The 14,197-nt window shown below is 43.7% G+C and overlaps 1 protein-coding gene across 1 annotated transcript; it reads left to right on the top strand.

Annotated features, from left to right (window-relative positions):
- Positions 1 to 1,414: 1,414 nt before the first annotated feature.
- LOC109109657 (CD209 antigen-like protein E) lies at positions 1,415 to 6,187 on the top strand. Its single transcript, XM_019122745.2, has 3 exons — positions 1,415 to 1,549; positions 1,618 to 1,721; positions 5,967 to 6,187. The coding sequence occupies exons 1-3, from the start codon at positions 1,430 to 1,432 to the stop codon at positions 6,112 to 6,114; spliced, it is 372 nt and encodes a 123-aa protein (XP_018978290.2). The 5' UTR covers positions 1,415 to 1,429; the 3' UTR covers positions 6,115 to 6,187.
- Positions 6,188 to 14,197: the final 8,010 nt, after the last annotated feature.

Below are 14,197 nucleotides of genomic sequence, written 5' to 3'. Positions count from 1 at the left end.
CTCTTTGGTCTCCAGGTGGTATCGTGAGCAAATGAAGCCTCCAAAAATTAACTCTTTGGTGAACCTCTTGGCTGGAAAGGCTTCATCTTGCCGTCACTAATAGAAAGCTAAAGGCAGGTGAGTTTGAATTAGGGTTTGAGCTGAACACTGCAGGGCTGCGGCACTCCAGGACCAGAGTTTGTCACACCTGACCTATAGGGTTGACTACTTATTCCTCACCTCATCATGGGCCAATTAGAGAATTGAACTCCTTCAAGATGGCTTAATCTGATTTTTTTTTAACGGGTCACAGGCTGGAGGACAGAGAAGTGATGAAATGAGGAAGCATCAGTTTGAGTAGTGAGAAGCACCCAGTGCACTACTTGCTGCTGCGTTTCCTGTTTAAGGTTGTTTGAGTCCATTTGAGTGTTTACAGACTATTTTTGTTGGCTTTTAAAGCTGATAACATAAGATTGAATGTACAAAACACAAACTAAGACGTACGGCTCTGCCGAGAGTTTTTAAGTGTGACTGAAAACTTTGTCAAAGACCATTGCAAAATGAAACCACTTCCTGTGTAGACTTAACATTTAATAAACATTTCAAAGACAACAGCTCATCTGTGAAGACGTACTGACCAATACATTGGATAATGGATTTAGAGGCTATTTATGCAAATGTTGAACGCAGAGACATTGAGAGGACAACTGGACTGCAAACTCAGAGTCACGGCCAGGATGAAGGAAAAGATCTAAAGCGCAGTAAGAAGAAAATTACTTGAAAGCAGAAATGTTTTGGCAGATAGTGTTGTTAATAGTGTCACTATGAGGAAATGAGAACCGTCACATACAATTTAAAATATTTATAAGAATGATATGTCTATGTTTCTGTTTGTAAATTAAGTTTATTAGCATGGACTTATCTTTATATTTACTTTTTCAAAATGTTCTTTTTTGCATATTTTATAATAGCAATTCCAGATGACTTAAAACATAAAAAGGCATGTCTATGACCAAAAACAATAGTAGATTACCTGCAGAGGTTAATTTGAAACGTAATTTCTAATAAAATGAATAGTTATTAACTGATATTTGTGTATTTTGGTCGTGTTTGTCAGGAGGAAGTAGATGTTTGGTGTTGATCACAGTGGGTCTCGGGCTCATTTGTGTTCTTCTGCTGGTCTTCATCATACTGCTGCACATCTCCATCACAGCAGAGAGAGACCTGATAAAGAGTTACAAGAACACAGTTGAAGAGTTCAATCAAACCATCAACAGCCTACATGACAATCACACTGATTTAACACAGAAGAACCTGGAATTGGAGACCAGAGTCGCTTCTCTGAGTGAAGGACTTAAAAAAGAAGCAATTAAGCGAGGCTAGTTCACATGTTTTTATGTTGTTGTTTCTTTCTTTTCTTATCTTTAATACACATAGTTTTATAAAGTGCATGTTTCTGTGTGGTTCAGGTTGGTTCTTCTTATCCACTAAGTTGAGCTGGTCTGACAGCAGACAGTACTGCAGGGATCGTGGTGCTGATCTGGTCATTATCAACACTGAAGAGAAGCAGGTAAGTTTGTGTGAGTTTCTGTTAATGAATGAGAGCAATCACACTTATTCCTGTTTTTATTCACACAGAGGGTCATATCTTCATTAGTCAGTGAGAGAGTGTGGATTGGTTTGTCTGACAGAGAGCAGGAGGGCAACATGAAATGGGTGGATAATTCACCACTGAAACAAGGGTAAGTGCTAAACATCACTGTGTATTAATTTGTTTTATGCCTCGTTTCCACCGCTGGAACTTTACCCAGGAACTAGGAACTTTTGGCTGGTACTTGGTGTGTTTCCACCGCAGGAACCAGGATCTAAATAAAGTTCCGGGTACAAAAAATGCCCCTCAGAAAGTCCCTGCTCGCGAGGTACTACTTTTTTTAAAGGTCCGGAACTTTCGGGGGCAGGACTTGGGCTCTAAACATGCTAATTGGTTGAGTTCACAGAGCATTGTGATTTCAACCACAATTTATTCTGATAATTTTCAAAATATTATTGTTATTGTGTCATGAAATGTAGTTTTAAAAGTATTTCAGGTGAGAATGTAGTTGTTTAAAACTCAAATCTGTGGTTTATTTATAAAGACAACGCCTGTTTAAAAATGTGTTTCGCTCTCGATGGCGCCGCACATGGCTGCTTCAGTGCTTGGCTCTCCAGTGTTTGTACTGTTTTTGTTCATTTTTCCTGTTTTTTTTTTTTGTTTAACAAACACGATCAGTTTCACCAGGGAAGAACTGCTGAACATTCGGCAGAACACACCACAAGATCTTTTACCGGATTTCAGTTATTCAGATGTTTTACTGAACGTTGTTGTCGGGGGAGCAGCGGCGCTGATCAAACGCTACAGGATGCGCAGACGGGGAAAGCGTGCTGGATCGCTTGTCAGACTCAGGAAGCGCATTTTTCGAACACCGTTGCCTAGCATCCATCTGGCAATTCTCCGCTCTCTACCCAACAAAACGGACAAACTTCTTCTGCTCTCTTGGACAAATTAGGATTTCTCACACTCTGCTGCTCTGTGTTTCACGGAAACCTGGCTGAATGATGCCATACCGGACAGCGCGCTCCATCTGCCAGACTTTCAGCTGTTTAGAGCAGATTGCGACGCAGAATCAACAGGGAAAATGGTGCGGCGGCGGGACATGCTTTTACATCAATGAACGATGATGTACAGATGTAACTGTGTTAAAGAAGATGTGCTCCTCAGATCTAGAAGTGCTCTTTGTCAACTGCAAGCCGTTCTATTCGCCACGGGAATTTCACTCGTTCATTCTGGTGAGTGTTTACATTCCTCCACAAGCGCACGTAAGACTGGCTTTACAGAAACTCGCTGATCAGATCACAGAGACAGAACAACAATACCCGGACTCCGTTTTTATCATTCTTGGGGAGTTTAAAAAAGCCAATCTCTCCCATAGACTGCCAAAATACAGACAGCATTTTACATGTCCCACCAGAGACAGTAACATATTGGATCACTGTTACACCACAATAAAGGATGCATATTACTCTGTTCCACGAGCAGCTTTGAGGCTGTCTGATCACTGTATGGTTCATCTTATACCGACCTACAAGCAGAAACTTAAATCTGCTAAACCTGTAGTAAAGACTGTGAAGAGATGGACCAGTGAAACAGAGCAGGATTTACAAGATTGTTTTGACCTCACTGATTGGAGTGTTTTTGAAGCTGCTACCACCGATCTGGACGAACTCACAGAGACTGTGACATCCTATATTAGTTTTTGTGATGATATATGCATTCCTACCAGGACCTATTTAAAATTCAACAATGATAAGCCATGGTTTACAGCAAAACTCAGACATCTTCGTCAGGCCAAAGAGGATGCCTACAGAAATGGGAACAGAGTCTTGTACAATCAGGCCAGGGACACACTGAACAAAGAGATTAGAGTGACTAAAAAGACCTACGCTAAAAAGTTGGAAGACCAGTTTACTTCCAACGACTCCACTTCAGTGTGGAGAGGACTGAGAGCCATCACAAACTATAAGACACCATCCCCCTGCACTGAGGCTAATCAACAACTTGCTAACGACCTGAATGAGTTCTATTGTACATTTGAAACCCTCAACACCCATTCTGACCATCTCCCTACACAACCGTTAACACCTCCTGCAATCCCCCTCTCCACACCTCCTCTTCAAATCTGTGAAGATGATGTGCGCCAGGTCTTCAGGAAGAACAAAAGAAGAAAAGCACCAGGCCCAGATGGCGTTACACCAGCCTGTTTGAAAACCTGTGCTTGACCAGCTGGCCCCCATCTTTTCACAGATCTTCAACAGATCTCTGAAGTTGTGTGAAGTGCCTTCCTGCTTCAAATGCTCCACCATCATCCCTGTTCCAAAGAAACCCAAGATAACAGGACCAAACTACTACATAACTGTGGCTCTAACGTCCGTCATCATGAAGTCATTTGAAAAACTGGCTCTGGCTTATCTGAAGGACATCACTGGACCCTTACTGGACCCCCTGCAGTTTGCTTACCGAGCAAACAGTTCCATGGATGATGCAATCAACATGGGATTGCACTTCATCCTGCAACACCTGGACAAAACAGGGACTTATGTGAGGATCCTGTTTGTGGACTTTAGTTCGGCTTTCAACACCATCATCCCAACAGCCCTCCAGACCAAACTGACCCTGCTCTCTGTTCCTAGCTCTATCTGTCAGTGGATCACCAGCTTTCTGACAGATAGGCAATAGCTAGTGCAACTGGGGAAATTCATGTCAAACAGCCACTCCACCAACACTGGTGCCCCTCAGGGATGTGTTCTCCCCCCCCCCCACTGCTCTTCTCGCTGTACACCAATGACTGCACCTCTAAAGACCCTTCTGTCAAGCTCCTGAAGTTTGCAAATGTCACTTTTAAAGTCATCGGCCTCATCCAGGATGGTGATGAGTCTGCTTACAGACAAGAGGTTGAGCAGCTGGCTGTCTGGTGCAGTCTTAACAACCCGGAGCTGAACAAGCTCAAAACAGTGGAGATGATCATGGACTTCAGAAGGAAACCCCCCTGCACTCCCCCCACTCACCATCATGAACAGCACTGTGACTGCAGTGCAGTCATTCAGATTCCTTGGAACCACCATCTCTCAGGATCTGAAGTGGGACAATCACATTGACTCCATTGTGAAAAAGGCCCAACAAAGGTTGTACTTCCTTTGCCAGCTGAGGATTTTTAACCTCCCACAGGAGCTGCTGAAACAGTTCTACTCAGCCGTCATTGAGTCTGTACTGTGCACTTCAATAACTGTCTGGTTTGGTTCAGCTACAAAATCAGACTACAGAGAACGGTTCGGACTTCTGAAAGGATTATTGGTACTCCCCTGCCCACCCTTCAAGAACTGTATACATCCAGAGTGGGGAAAAGGGCTCAGAAAATCACTCTGGATCCCTCACATCCAAGTTACCCCATCTTTGAACTTTTGCCATCTGGCCAGCGCTTCAGAGAAGCAAATACCAGGACAGTCAGGCAGAAGAACAGTTTCTTCCCCCAGGCAATCTACCTCATGAACAGTTAAATGTTCCCCACTTAAGGAATAAAAATGTGCAATATCCTTATATTTATTTGTTACCCCTCCATCCTAGTACATCCCTGCATCTCAATCAACACTAATAAATTTATAAGTGTACACTTATTTATTTGCAAAGGTTTTTTTATTTATTTTTTTGGACTGTGTGTTGTTGTCTCTGTGTACTGGAAGCATATGTCACTAAAACAAATTCCTTGTATGCGCAAGCATTGATCAGCGGGAGCTCAGTGCTCATGTAACTGCCTAGAGCAGTCTCAACTCGGCTAGTCCTTCTGACATTTGCCGCTGGCTCTGAAGTCTCTTCAGTAGTTAAACATAAAATATAATTCGTTTTGGGTAAATCTAACAGGTAATCTTTGGTCTGTATTCAATTTATCTATATGCTAAAATGAAAATAAAAAGAGGCAATTGATATAATATTTCGTTTCATAGTAATGGCTGTATATATACACATTTCCCTGAACTAAGTACATTTCTGCGGCTATTTTTATGTTTAAATGAAAACGAAAGGAGGCAGTGGTATTTCATATCCTACTTCGTTTTATTGTAAATATAAAACAGCAACAGGTCTGGGGGGAAATTAGCTCCTGGGGAAAAAAGTTTCTGGTGCAATTGTTCCAGGTTAATTTCGGTGGAAACGCAGCATTTGTCTTTTTAATTCTCATTACAAAATCACAACCACAATTCCACAAACAACACAATCACAATTAAAGACATTTTACAGTAAATTCTTTAAAGAAAACTCTTCTTCTTTCTTCTGCTTTTCACTTCTGCTCCAGCTTCTATACTACTTTCTTTTACTCTCAAATGTGCTATTATACTGAATATTGTTGATTCATAATTTGTGCTCCTGAAAATATGAACCTCTGATACATTTTGTTCAGGTTTTGGCTCAAAGGTGAGCCAAACAACCATAACAATGAGGACTGTATTGAACTGAATTATAATAGAAGATTGCCGGGATGGTCAACACTGAACAACTGGAATGATCTGCCATGCTTTGAGAAGAAAAGGGGGATTTGTGAGAAATAAGGTTCATCCCGTCTTGTGGTTTTGATTCTGTTATCTAATATAATCATTCTTATTGTAATTACATAAGTTTTGATTGAGGTCCCTGCCTTTGAAATTTGTTAGAAGGAAAATGTCAAAATGTAATTTTTTTTCTTATTGCTATAATAATCTTTGTTTCTCACGGCGTGAATTCAGGACACAAAACCTCTGACGTGTTCATGTTTTGCTCCATCACAAGCAGCTTTACATTAAAATGATCTTATTCTAGCTGTTATCTTGAGTCCCATTTGTTGATCTGAAGTCTTGAGAAGACAATCACAGTAAACTACAGAAGTCTAAAGTGTCCAGATTACTCTGATTCACCCTCTTATTCTGATATTGAGTGTCTGTGAAACTGCTTTTGAGTTGAATTGCTTTCTGTTTGAATAAAATGTTAAATTACTATCATTACCAGGGTAAACTGTGCATTTGTGTTTTCATTTCATACTTTATTTTTGTGTATCTGCTTTATTGCTGTTTCCTTCAGTCCAGCAGGATGCAGCAAAGAGTAGGTTTAGCAGACTGAACTGATCAGAGAGGAAGAGGAACATCAGAGACAACATTTTATTTCTACCAATTTATGGATTTTCTTTATCATTCAATCTTAAAAAAAAAAAAAAACACTTTTGACACAAAGTAATTTCATATTTGACCATAAATGAATAAAAACTACAGATTATTTTGACTTAAAGGGATAGTTACCCCAAAAAAGAAAATTAGATCATAATTTACTCACTCTCAAGCCATCTTAGGTGTACATGACTTTCTTCTTTCAGATGAATCCAATCAGAGTTACATTAATATATATATATATATATATATATATATATATATATATATATATATAGATTCAAGATTCAAGATTTTTATTTGTCACATACACAATTTGTCATGACTTCGGTCTGATCAGCAGGTTGTTGTTGTTGTGTTTTGACAGTTCACCATGTGCTCGTTGTCTTCGTGGTTCCCTCCCCATCGTTATCTTAATTACTACTTCAGCTGCCGTCACACCTGTAACTTGTTAATTCCTTAATTCTCCCTCTTTTTAAGTTCCCCCTCGTGTGTAGTCTTGTGTCCGACCGTTGTGGTGTTTATGTACTACACTTTGTGACCTTCATCTAGTCTTGTCCTGCCGTGGTTGTTTAGGCTCCTGATGTAGTCTTGTGTTTTCAGTTTGTCTTCTCTTCTGTTTGTGCTCAGCCTCTTGTTTCACCAGACTTCTCTGACGTTGTGTCAGTACCGACGCTTGGACTCTGTGAGCTGCTCTCTCTACCCTGACGTTGCGTTGGCTCCGACGCTGGGACTGTGCACCGGTCTTCATTTTCTACTCTGCCTAGTGGAGGGGCTGTAGGCTCATGTTGACTGTTTTCCTCTCCCTTCTCCCATCTCTGTCCGGTCCCTCAATGGCCTTCTCCTCTCCTCCAACACCCACTCCACTCCTTCAGTAAGTCTGGTGGTCTCTGGTAATCACCGTGAGGTAATTGAGCTGTACCTCCTTGACTCCCCAGGTGCTCCTGTTGTCCTGGGTTACCCGTGGTTGGTGCAGCACAACCCTCACGTGGATTGGTCAGGGAACTCTGTGTTATCTTGGAGTCAGTCTTGTCTTGCTTCGTGTTTAGGTGCTGCCTCGTCTCCTGTCTCCTTGTCTTCTGTGTTTCAGGTGGAGGCTGCTGATCTCTCCGGAGTCCCGGCGGAGTACCACGATCTTTGCCGAGTCTTCAGTAAGTCCCGGGCCACGTCCTTGCCTCCTCACCGGCCGTACGACTGTGCCATCGATCTCCTCCCAGGCACTTCTTCGCCCAAGGGGCGTTTGTACGCCCTGTCTGGTCCTGAGAGAGAGGCCATGGACAAATATATTAAGGAATCCTTAAATGCCGGCCTCATCCGTCCCTCTTCCTCACCTGCTGGCGCTGGGTTCTTCTTTGTTAAGAAGGATCACTCCCTGCGTCCTTGCATTGATTACCGGGGACTTAATGACATCACCATTAGAAACAGGTATCCTCTGCCTCTGTCATCTGCTTTTGAATTATTACAGGGAGCCAAGGTCTTTACTAAATAAGACCTCCGCAATGCCTACCATTTGGTCCGTATCCGTGAGGGGGGGTGAGTGGAAGACAGCCTTCAATACCCCTACGGGACACTTTGAATACCGGGTCTTACCCTTTGGGCTTACCAATGCCCCAGCTGTCTTCCAGGCCCTGATCAATGATGTGTTGAGAGACATGGTAAACAGATTTGTCTTTGTGTATCTCGATGATATCCTCATCTTTTCCCCCTCCTTGCAGGAACACACTCAACACGTTTGTCAGGTGCTACAACGGCTGCTGGAGAACCAGCTTTATGTCAAGGTGGAGAAGTGTGTGTTCCACGCCAAGTCAGTTTCGTTCTTGGGGCATATTATTTCAGTGGAGGGGGTTAAAGCGGATCCTGCTAAGGTAAGGGCCGTAGCCGAATGGCCAACCCCTGATTCTCGGAAGGCATTGCAGCGGTTCCTGGGGTTTGCCAACTTCTATAGGCGATTCATCCGGAACTTTAGCCTGGTTGCTGCACCCTTAACAGCACTCACCTCACCCAAGGTACCGTTCAAGTGGAATTCTCAGGCTCAGGAGGCCTTTGATGTTCTTAAGTCCCGTTTCATCTCTGCTCCTGTTCTTTGTCTTCCAGATCCTGAACGACAGTTTATTGTTGAGGTGGATGCCTCGGAGGTCGGGGTAGGTGCGGTTCTGTCCCAGCAGTCCCCCCAGAGATGAGAAGGTGCACCCCTGTGCCTTTTTCTCTCACCGCCTGAGCCCTGCTGAACGAAATTATGACATAGGTAACAGGGAGCTGCTGGCAGTCAGGCTGTCTCTGGGGGAGTGGCGCCATTCATTGGATGGAGCAGTGCAGCCCTTCTTGGTTTGGACGGATCATAAAAACCTGGAATATATCCGTTCGGCCAGGAGGTTGAATGCTCGCCAGGCCCGCTGGGCACTCTTCTTTGGGCGGTTTAACTTCTCCCTCTCATATCGGCCGGGTGCCAAGAACACCAAGCCTGATGCCCTTTCTCGTCTGTTCGAGGGTCCTGGGAGGGATGTGGCTCCTGACACCATTCTCCCCAAGGGGGTGGTGGTGGGAGCCCTCTCTTGGGATATCGAGCAGCGGGTGGGGAGGGCTGTGCAGGAGGGGGAGGTCCCGAGGGGGTGTCCGGCGGGTCGATTGTTTGTGCCAGCTGTGCTTCGTCCTGAGGTCCTCCGGTGGGGTCACGAATCCAGAGTAGCCTGTCATCCTGGGGTTCGGAGATCGCTGGCCTCCATCCGTCAGCGATTCTGGTGGCCATCCATGGCCCATGATGTCAGGCAGTTTGTGTTGGCTTGCTCAGTGTGTGCTCAGAATAAGACCTCTAACCAGTCTCCTGTTGGTCTGTTGCAGCCTTTACCCATTCCCTCTCGTCCTTGGTCACACCTGGCCCTTGATTTTGTTTCTGGCCTTCCCCCATCGAGAGGCAACACCGTGATTCTGACGGTGGTGGATCGCTTCTCCAAGGCGGCCCATTTCATTCCATTGCCCAAACTCCCCTCCGCCAAGGAGACCGCACAAGTGGTGGTGGACCATGTCTTCCGGATTCATGGTCTTCCAGTGGATGTGGTCTCCGACAGAGGGCCACAATTTGTCTCCCGGTTTTGGAAAGAGTTCTGTAGACAGATCAGGGCCTCAACGAGTCTGTCTTCAGGCTTTCACCCGCAGACCAATGGGCAGTCCGAGCGAGCCAACCAGGATCTCGAGAGAGCTCTCCGCTGTCTGGCATCACATAGTCCGAGCTCCTGGAGTCAGCAGCTACCATGGGTTGAATATTCCCACAATTCCCTTCCTTTAGCGTCCACAGGTATGTCTCCCTTTCAATGTTCCATGGGTTATCAACCACCTCTCTTCCCTGCTCAGGAACCCGAAGCTGCGGTCCCGTCTGCCTTGGCGTTCGTCCGTCGGTGTCGCCGCACCTGGAGGAGGGCTAAGGAGGTCTTGGCCCAGGCTTCCAGATGGACCAAAGCAGCGGCTGATCATCACAGGACTCCTGCTCCTCAGTATGTGTGTGGTCAGAAAGTATGGCTCTCCACCAAGGACCTGCCTCTCCGGGTGCCTTCTCGTAAGCTGGCACCCATGTTCATTGGGCCATATCGTATCACCAAGGTTCTAAGTCCAGTGGCAGTGCGGCTCAAGCTTCCTTACACGCTTGGTCGGGTTCACCCTGTCTTCCATGTGTCCAGGGTTAAACCTGTTTCGTTCCCCTCTAAATCCTGTTGTTTCTTCCCCGACCCCCCCCTCCCCCTCGTATAGTGGATGGTACTCCAGTATATACTGTGAGAAAGATCTTGGATGTTAGACGCTGTGGTCGGGGTTTCCAGTTTCTGGTTGGCTGGGAGGGTTACGGTCCGGAGGAGAGGAGTTGGATACCGGGCCGGGACATTCTGGATAAGACTCTTGTCGAGGACTTCCGTCGGCGACGAGGTGACCCTCTCCTTGGTGCGCCAGGTGGCGTCCCTGGGGGGGAGGTACTGTCATGACTTCGGTCTGATCAGCAGGTTGTTGTTGTTGTGTTTTGACAGTTCACCATGTGCTCGTTGTCTTCGTGGTTCCCTCCCCATTGTTATCTTAATTACTATTTCAGCTGCTGTCACACCTGTAACTTGTTAATTCCTTAATTCTCCCTCTTTTTAAGTTCCCCTTGTGTGTAGTCTTGTGTCCGACCGTTGTGGTGTTTATGTACTACACTTTGTGACCTCCATCTAGTCTTGTCCTTCTGTGGTTGTTTAGGCTCCTGATGCAGTCTTGTGTTTTCAGTTTGTCTTCTCTTCTGTTTGTGCTCAGCCTCTTGTTTCACCAGACTTCTCTGACGTTGTGTCAGTACCCGACGCTTGGACTCTGTGAGCTGCTCTCTCTACCCTGATGTTGCGTTGGCTCCGACGCTGGGACTGTGCACCGGTCTTCATTTTCTACTCTGCCTAGTGGAGGGGCTGTAGGCTCATGTTGACTGTTCTCCTCATCCTTCCTCTAATTTCCGCCATGGCCGAGTGGAGTTTGAGATTTAAATAAATTTGAGTTGTACCTGCAAATTGAATCCGTGTGTTTCCCTGACACAATTATATAGAGCATATATAACCAGCAGTGAAATGTGAGTGTATATATAGGATATATATATATCCTGGCTCTTCCCAGCTTTATAATGTGTCAGACTCTGTCCCGTGTTTTCTGTGTATTTTGCTCCTCATGATGATTAATTTGATTCCAGCTGTACCCCGTTTATTATTTCTATTGATCCCAGGTGTGTCTTGTCATCCCCTCCTCATGTCATGTCTTTAAATAGTGTTCCCTGTCTTGATTTCCTTTGTCCGATATTGTTTATGTCTACTCCTTGTGCTACGTGTGATTTCCCTGTGGTCACCATCACAGCAGAGAGAAACCTGAGCGCTCTTACCGGTTCTTTCAGATGCACGCTTCAAACAAAACAGTCAGTGAAGACAAAGAAGTGAATGACGTGTTCTCCCGGTGCCTGTTTATAGTCGTGCCGGTAGTGACTTCAGAGGCTGTCGCCGGCCAACTCGTTGGTGTTTTTTCAATGTATGCTTCAGACACGGGTCACGACGAGGTGTTCCCCATAGCGACCCCTAGAGGACTCAGTGTCTCGTTCCCTACTCAGGGAACAATGGTTACATTCGTAACCTGAGACGTTTTGGAACTGAGTTGATGGACCGATGAGACAAAGATTAACCTTTATTTAAGTGATTGGAAAACAAAAGTGTGGAGAAAAAGCGGAAACTGCAAATGATCCTAAGCATACAACCTCGTCTGTAAAGCTTTGTGGCGGTGGTGTCATGGCATGGGCATGCATGGCTGTCTCTAGAACAGGACCTCTTAATTTTAATGATGACAATGTATGGTGGCAGTAGCAGAATGAAAGGCAGGAAATCATCTTGGCTACCAATATTCAAGAAAATGCCAACTCATTAGAAAGCACTTCATATTGGATCAATGACCCAAAATACCTTGGCAGTTCAGTCAAGGACTTTATCAGTGCAAAGAAATGTAAAGTCTTAGATTGCCCAAATCAATCTCCAGATTTAAATCCAAATGACATTAATGTTACCAGCTGAAGAGGAGACTAAATACAGAAACTCCCCAAAACAAGCAACAGTTGGAATTGGCTGCATTAAAGGCTGGAGAAAAGCATTTCAAAGCATAAGACCAAGAGTATGGTTATGTCTATGGGTTGCACTCACTGCTCTGATTGCATGCAAGGCATCTGCAACTAAATATTGGCTTTTAATCTTTTACATCTGCCTTAAATTCAACTGTTCCAATACTTATGCTCACATCAAATAATGGGATGAACTCTAAAAGTGCTGTCCTTTTTATTTGGTAAAACATGTATGTGTCGAAAGACCTAATAATAAAATGTGACATTCTGTAGTTTTGCCGCATATTTATCTTTTAATCATATTTGCAAATGTCTTGACTCCACAGCAGAGAAAGCAATTTTGTCTTTACTGTTCCAATACTTATGGAGGGCAGTGTATATATATATATATATATATATATATATATATATATATATACTGTATATATATATATATACTGTATATATATAAACAACACTTGCAAGTCTCTGTTGGATCCTAGTCACAACAACAGTTAAGTAGTTTGGTTAACAAATTTCTTTAGCACAAGCTTCTATTGCAGAATAACATAGGTTTCATAGACAATTGGATGAGCTTTTGGGGCAGACCTGAACTGTTGAAAAGAGATGGTCTTCATCCCTCCTGGGGTGGTGCCGCTCTTCTCTCTAGAAACATGGCACATAGTCTTAGAGTTTGTACTTGACTAACTGGGACCCAGGTCAGGAAGCAGACAGACTGGCTAAACCGACCGTCTGCTAGCCGCCTCACATCACAGAAGTCAGTTAATTCGCAGCACATAGAGACTCTTTCATCTAGATATCACACTATAGAGACTGTGTCTGTTCCCCGAACTAGAAAATACAAAAAACATCCAAAAGGTAAAGGGGGAGGTGTTGCTTCAATTTATAACAATATTCTCAGTATTTCTCAGAGGGCGGGCTTCAAGTATAACTCGTTTGAAGTAATGGTGCTTCATATAACATTATCCAGAGAAACGAGTGTTAATGATAAATCCCCTGTGATGTTTGTACTGGCTACTGTATATAGGCCACCAGGGCACCATACAGACTTTATTAAAGAGTTTGCTGATTTTACATCCGAGTTAGTGCTGGCTGCAAATAAAGTTTTAATTTTTGTTGATTTTAATATCCATGTTGATAATGAAAAAGATGCATTGGGATCAGCATTTATAGACATTCTGAACTCTGTTGGGGTCAAACAACACATCTCAGGACCTACTCATTGTCTAAATCATACTCTAGATTTAATACTTTCACATGGAATTGATGTTGATGGTGTTGAAATTATGCAGCCAAGCGATGATATCTCAGATCATTATTTAGTTTTGTGCAAACTTCATATAGCTAAAACTGTAAATTCTACTTCTTGCTACAAGTATGGTAGAACCATCACTTCTACCACAAAAGACTGCTTTGTAAGTAATGTTCCTGATGTATCCCAATTCCTTAGCATATCCAAAACCTCAGAACAACTTGATGATGTAACAGAAACTATGTACTCTCTCTTTTCTAGCATTTTAAATACAGTTGCTCCTTTATGCTTAAGGAAGGTTAAGGAAAACAGTCTGACACCATGGTATAATCAGTACACTCGCACCCTAAAGAGAGCAGCCCGGAAAATGGAGGTATTTCGTATTGGTTGGCGGGAAAGTAACCTATCCTACAGAAAAGCATTAAAAACTGCTAGATCTGATTATTTTTAGAAGAAAACAAATATAACCCCAGGTATTTATTCAATACAGTGGCTAAATTAATGAAAAATAAAGCATCACCAAGTGTTGAGATTTCCCAACAGCACAGCAGTAATGACTTTATGAACTACTTTACTTCTAAGATCGATACTATTAGAGATAAAATTGTAACCATGCAGCCGTCAGCTACAGTATTGCATCAGAC

Source organism: Cyprinus carpio, chromosome A1 (genome assembly GCF_018340385.1).
Source record: "Cyprinus carpio isolate SPL01 chromosome A1, ASM1834038v1, whole genome shotgun sequence".
NCBI lineage: Eukaryota > Metazoa > Chordata > Actinopteri > Cypriniformes > Cyprinidae > Cyprinus > Cyprinus carpio.
The sequence above is the reverse complement of the archived record's forward strand: the minus strand, read 5'-3'. Positions and strand labels throughout refer to the sequence as shown.

Bases quoted from the DNA above. Each gene is read 5' to 3' on its own strand.
- LOC109109657 (XM_019122745.2), top strand. From the start codon at position 1,430: ATGTTTCTGTGTGGTTCAGGTTGGTTCTTCTTATCCACTAAGTTGAGC. The intron at 1,550-1,617 runs GTAAGTTTGTGT...TTATTCACACAG, and splicing joins TCAACACTGAAGAGAAGCAG to AGGGTCATATCTTCATTAGT. The intron at 1,722-5,966 runs GTAAGTGCTAAA...CATTTTGTTCAG, and splicing joins AATTCACCACTGAAACAAGG to GTTTTGGCTCAAAGGTGAGC.